Below are 6,110 nucleotides of genomic sequence, written 5' to 3'. Positions count from 1 at the left end.
AAAAAAAAAAAAAAGGCAGTGTGGCCTCTCCCAGGGGATACTTGTACCTGAAACTGTCAGCCCCAGAAACTCCCCGCCTGGGAGTCAAGCCCCTGGATCCAATCCCCTGTTGCTTCCAGGTTTCTGCGGGAGGCTCTCCCTCTCTTTGAAGGTCTTCTCCCCTCGGGGCTTTAGTTCCATGATCTACCCAAGCTGGGAGCATGAACGTGTTGTCGCGAAGGGCTAAGGGAGCTACAGTGGGGGAATGACAGCCAGCCAGGCCAGCCCCAGCTGGGTCTCCCCACGCTCGGAGGGGTTTGATCTCTGCCACGGTGACGCACAGACCCACCTCTTTCCTGTGCAAGTTTCCCCGTCAAGGCCTGAGATGAGTCCGGGACCAACGCCAGAGGGTTGAGGCTGTATCTCACGGTCCCTTTTCAAATGCATACATGTTCTCCAAGAAAGGTTAGACCCTGCACCACCATCCTGACACCCTCCCTGTGACCAGCGCTTTCAAGCCTGCGGTCTCTTTGGAGACTTACAAGAGCCCAGTGAAGTGGCCACAGCAGACAGGGCCCGGAACCCCCATTCCACAGACGGGGAGGCTAAGGCCCTGCCAGGTGACAATCTGTGGCCCAGGTCCCCAGCGAGGGAGCAGCATAGCCGGCACTAGAACAGTACTTTCTCCACCATAGGGCGGCCTCACCTTGCCTGGAATTAGGTTCTCGGGTCCTGTGGGGAGGGGGCCCAGGGCAGGTAAGTTGGACGCGGAGAACGGAGAAGGGCCCAGGGGCAGACCCAGGGTGGGGGTCACTGCAACAGGTGGGTATCTGGGGCTGAGGGGGCACCCTAGCAGGCAGAGGCCTGGGAAGAGTCTCGGCCCGGTTCCCACTCTGCCAAGGATGAGGCAGACCTACTGGGGACTGAGAGGCCCCGTCAGGTCCTGGGAAGACCAACTGCCAAGCACTGAGGGGACCCCACTTTCCTAGGACTCCAGGGGCTCCACCTCATACCGCGGGCCCCAACTCCAGCCGACCGTAGCCACAGCCGCCATCAGCAGCCCCGCCTAGGGAGCCCCCATATCCCATCCGACCCAGAGCTGGATCTCCCCCCGATGACACTTACCTGGAGAACACAGGTGGAAGAGGGCCCGGAAGTGGCAGAGATGCCCGAGGCTGAGGAAGCGGCCAAGGAAGTGGCCGAGAGAGAAGTGTGCACGCTGCTCGGCGAGATGGAGCCCCAGGCTGGGCAGTCTGCAGAATCAGCCAGCCCTGACCCTCAGCCTGCCCACTGGGCTCACCCCACCTCCATGCTCGCGTCTCCAGACCCTGGGAGCTCCAGGGTGGGAAGGCCTGTGGGGTTCCTGAAATCCCCACGCCAAGGACCCAGGGATCTGGGACTCGGTGCGTCTCTGAGCTGCTGACCAACCCGCTCTCACTTTGCCTTCCCAGTGAAGGACTTTGGGGTACAATCAGCCCATGTGGGGTTCAGGGAGGAGGGGTCCATAGACATGACTCCGAAGCTTCGTTCTGCCACAGTCTCCCTGCTGGGTGTCCTCCTCCTTCAAGGCCTCCGATTCTTCCTCTGTCCTGTGAGGAGGTTAAGACTCTTCCTCCGGGACTGGTGGCAGAGAAAGTGCTCTGTAAGGTGCAAAGTCACAGGCAGGAGCCATGGTGGGGACCAGTTTAGCCAAGCATGTGGCTCTGGGAGCCCACGTTGTGGGAGAGGGGCCCGTGCTGCTGGCTGGGACATGCCATCCGGACACACTGACCCGGGGCCTGTCGTCCTGCCCGCAGATCCTGGAGCTCCTTTGTCAGATCCTGCAGACAGACTCCTTGAGCGCCATCCAGTTCTGGCTCCTGTATGCTCCCCCGAAGGGTGAGGACACGGCCTGTGCCCCGGGCTTTCTTGGGCTGGAGGCTGTTGAGGGCCTTGTTCTCTGGATGTCACTCGGCTCCCACCCAGGGCCTTCCCCCTGGGCTGCTGCTCATTTTTGAAGCCCCAAACGAACCTGTTCCAGCCGGATGGCCCCTCTGCTCCCTCCTCCCTCCCCCTCGGCAGGACTCCCACCACCCTGCTTCTCGGAGGGGACCTCGGGCTGACCACCACCCTTGGCACCTGGGACGGAGAAGTCCAGATATGTCTTCAGCAGACAGACCCCCTCACTCAGCACTGTGGGAAACATGCACACCCAGACACAACATACGCACGGGGACACATGAGCGGACACACGTGCACACACTGGGATGGTGGGTGGGTGTATCTAAGTGGGGGGTTGAGGAGTGCTGATGGGAGATGGAGGGAGAGGAGGAGGAGAGGCAGGGCAGGGGCCAGAGGCAGGTCCCCTGGAGGCATGGCTGCTGGGTGGGCCAAAGGGGGCCAAGAACAAGGCACATGCATGTGATCGTGTGGTGACAGGTGGGGACGGGTTAGGTGCTCTGCATACATAGGGGCCAGGACAGAAGGGGGGCCCCCCCAAAGGGGACCTGGAGGCAGAATGTCAGATGGTTAGAGAGAGTTGCCCTGGGCCAGAGTTGGGCAGAAGAGCTGGAGGCCCTGCTTCCAGCCTGTCCCTTTGTGGGGACAGGACAGGGTGGGTCTTACCACTGAGGACCGTGCCCCCCCGGCTGTGCTTACAGAGAAAGACCTAGCACTGGGACTCCTGCAGACAGCGGTGGCTCAGCTCCTTCCGCAGCCCCTAGACTCTATCCCGGTGGAAAAACTTCTCGATCAGCTCCAGGAAGTCCAAGAGCCATCTCAAGAGAGGCAACAGCCACCCTACAGGTGGGCTCCACACCACTCACCTGCCCTTCTGTTCCCAGAACTGTTCCCTCACGTCCCTCCCAGGTGAGGCCGGGCTGGTCTGGAGAAGGGATCCGGGCACTGGCCACAGCCTGGGCTCACTGAGCCTGTGCTGGAGGGGGAGGAGGTGCAGCCCCTCCCCCGGGGACCCCCCCCCAGGCGTGCCCGTGCTGCCTGAAGGCCCCTCTGCCAGCCCAGGCCTCGGCGGCTGGCCCTGGGGAATGCCCAAGGGGTGACCTGTGTCAGCTGTAGCAGGGCAGGGCTGGAGAAGCCACGTGGAGCCCTCCCGCGCTCGGTCTTTGGGAAGGCAAGAGGAGACGGAAAGCTAGCAGGCCAGCAGAAGTACCTTAATGGCGGCGTTAAGCGCCTCGCACAGCGGAGGACACAGGGCAAGGGAAGGTTAGGGAAGTCCTCACAAGGCAGGTGAGTAGGGCCAGGTGTCGGCAACGGAACTGGCAATAATGCGCGACCACCGTGCCGCCTGACAGCAGAAGGCTCACGTATTTGCAGCCTACGCAACCACCCGCGGAGGCAGCAGTACCCCCATTTTACAGATTGGAAAACTCAGGCTCAGCAACAGTTGAATGGCGGCCCAAAGTCACCCAGCTGACCAGCAGCAGAGCTAGGATTCAGCCTCGGGCCGGTCTAACTTCCCAGCCCAGCAGCATGTAGATTTGCCAGAGACCTTGTGAAAAATGCAGATTCCTAGAGATTCCTACACGGCAGGTTGGGGATGAGCCAGGGGATGCGTCATTTTGACAATCTCCCGAGTTTTTTCTGATAGAGCTTGGGGAACGCTGCTGGGATAGGGAGGATTTGAAGGAGCCAGTGAGAGAGTGGGGGCCGTCAGGAAGGGGAGGCAGGAATGTGCTCACTCTAGGGAATGTTAGTTAAGTTTGGGGGTGGTTGCAGCTTGGTGAGAAGGGGGCAGGTGCTTGTGCTCATTTAGGTTTGTTGAAGACCTGGGTTCTTGCTCTGGCCCTGAGCTGGGTTCTATTTTCTGCTCTGAGACCAGGGGAGGCCCAGGAGGAAGGTAGGCTACACTGTGAGCTCGGGCAAGCCACCGCCCATCCGCGGGCCTCAGTTGCACCTCTCAAAACCCCTCTCCCAGAGTTGTAGGGAGGACAATTACATGGGGTGTGTAAACAGGCTTGCTCAAGTCCTCTATTAGGGTAGCAGGAGCTCCGGTTTCTCCACTCACGGAGGAAGCTTTCCTCTCTGCCAGGAAGCGGGAGCCAAGCGGGGCCTGGGGTGAGCTGCCGTGGGCTGGGGCCTCCCTTACCGCTCCAGAGGGCCAGAGGGCCTTGGTTCCTTGTGGCCACAGCCAGGCAAAGGAGTCACAGTTATCTCTCAGGGTCCTGCTGGGGTGGTTCCTGACAGGGGAGCCGATGCTTTGGGGATCTCCAGGAGGGGCGGCTCATGCGTCCCCCTGGAGCAGTTCCTTCCCTGCCCCCCCCGCCCCGCACCCTGCTACTCTGCCCCCGCCTCACCTTCCCAGCCTTGTCTTTGTGTCCGTTATAGCCAATCCCCGAAGAAGACGAAGACACCGCCCCTACCCAAAGGCGACAAACCAGGTAAGATTCCACGCAGCAGATCATCCTGGGGGCTCCCCAAGGCCCCCCCTGGCTGTATGCCTCGGGGGATCCAAGGACCCTGGAGATGAAGCTGCCCATTCTGTCCATTCATCTATTCACTCGTTTATTCAATGCAGACTTCTCAGCAGCTGTGAGCTAGGCTCTGGGGAAGAGTCCAGACACATTCTTGCTTTTATGAGCTTACGTCCTCCTCCTGACGGGGAGTGCAGAGAACAAATGAAAACATCTGAGGGGATTAGGTGCCATAAGGAAAAGAAAGCAGAGTAAAGTGAGGGACAGTAAGAAGGACTGGCAGGGTGTGGAGAAGGCTCCTTGAGCTGAACAACAGGCAGGATCCCGCCCGATGCGGGTCTAGGGAGAACCCAGAAGTAGGACTCTCACCTGCCCAGTGTGTGGGTGAAAGCACACGCAGGCCAGGGTGGCTGGGGCCTTGTGGGTCAGGACAGGTAAGAAATGAGATGGGATAGGTGGGCAGGGCCGGCCTGTGGTCCCATGCAGAGGGGGTGGGGGTGCACTGGAGCCTTACGAGCAGGGCCTGGGGGGACGCCTCTGGCTGCCAAGTAGAGAATGGACTGTCGGGGGCCAGAGGGGATGGGGGGAGACCAGGGAGGAGGCTGCTGCATCATCCTGGTGCCTTTGGCCAGGGCAGGGGCTGAAAAGAGGACAGCTACCCGCCATGTACAGTATTCTCCCCCACTGGACTATGGGGGTCCTAAGGGGGCTGAGTGTCTGGCATGGAGTAGGTACTCCCTAAGTATTTGTTGTCTGGGTGTAGAAAGAAGAGGTGGAGGTGAAGCTCAGAGAAGGGAGTCGGCTCCTTCCAGGTCACCAGCAGAGCCCAGAGCAAAAGCTGGGCTTGACCCACATCTGCCTGGGGCCTTGCGGGGAGAAGAGCTCCACTAGGTCTCCGGAGCAGCTCCCAGCTAGGGGCCTGGCCCCTCCCCGTCCTCTCCTGACTGATGTCTTCCCTACCTCCAGAGTATATCGGAAGAGCACAAGTTCTTCGGATGCATTCAAGCCAGAACGCAGAAGAGAGAACTTCAAAGCCAAAGGTAGAATGCTGAGTCCGAGTCCCTTTGCCCGCCTTGCTCAGGAGCTGCCCCCAGGTTTGAGGCTGTTCTCAGCCCCACCACCTCAACAGCAACACCGATTTTCCTATCACACGGAGCCCATTAAAAGGCTGCCTTCCCTTTAGGAGGACAATTCCACTCTACTCTCTGTAGTGGGTCTGTGCTTGGGGGTCGTTTATTCCAGGAGCAGGGATGGGCTGCACAGAACCGTCCCATTCCCTTGGAGAAAGCCCAAGTGGTACCACCCACGCGGGGCTTACCCAGTGGTTCTATGTTCCTAGGAGCTGAAGGGCAGCCTGAGAAAGAGGCTCTGTCCCTCCTGAGCAAAGACACACAGGGCTCTGGGTAGGTTAGAGCAGAGGTCAGAACCCACGGGCCTCCATAAAGTAACCATCGATACCAACTGTTGAGTTCCTAGCAGTACCATATTCGATGCTCCCAAAAGCTCTGTGAGGCAGACCATGAATATCATCACTCCCATTTTACAGATGAATAAATCGAGGCTCAAACAGTGAAATAACTTGTCCAAAGCCACACAGTAAGTGGCAGGGGCAGGCCCCAAATCCAGCATATCTGGCTGGGGAACTCCTGATCTTCCCCGCTGTGTTCTACTGCCTTCCAAACAGCAACCCTCACCAAAGGTGGCAGCTGCAATCCGAAACGC

At 59.6% G+C, this 6,110-nt stretch overlaps 1 protein-coding gene across 1 annotated transcript in view; it reads left to right on the top strand.

Moving 5' to 3' along the window:
• Positions 1-5,566, top strand: part of TBATA (thymus, brain and testes associated) — a 12,353-nt gene extending 6,787 nt beyond the window's left edge. Inside the window, exons 6-9 of the mRNA XM_032423990.1 lie at positions 1,776-1,857; positions 2,619-2,763; positions 4,303-4,355; positions 5,355-5,566. Coding sequence (XP_032279881.1) covers positions 1,776-1,857; positions 2,619-2,763; positions 4,303-4,355; positions 5,355-5,440 — 366 coding nt within the window. The 3' untranslated portion in view covers positions 5,441-5,566. The remainder of the gene's footprint in view (positions 1-1,775; positions 1,858-2,618; positions 2,764-4,302; positions 4,356-5,354) is intronic.
• Positions 5,567-6,110: the final 544 nt, after the last annotated feature.

This window comes from Phoca vitulina, unplaced genomic scaffold (genome assembly GCF_004348235.1).
Source record: "Phoca vitulina isolate PV1807 unplaced genomic scaffold, GSC_HSeal_1.0 scaffold29, whole genome shotgun sequence".
Taxonomy (NCBI): Eukaryota; Metazoa; Chordata; class Mammalia; order Carnivora; family Phocidae; genus Phoca; species Phoca vitulina.
Note: the sequence above shows the minus strand (reverse complement) of the source record. Positions and strands in the feature narration are given on the sequence as shown.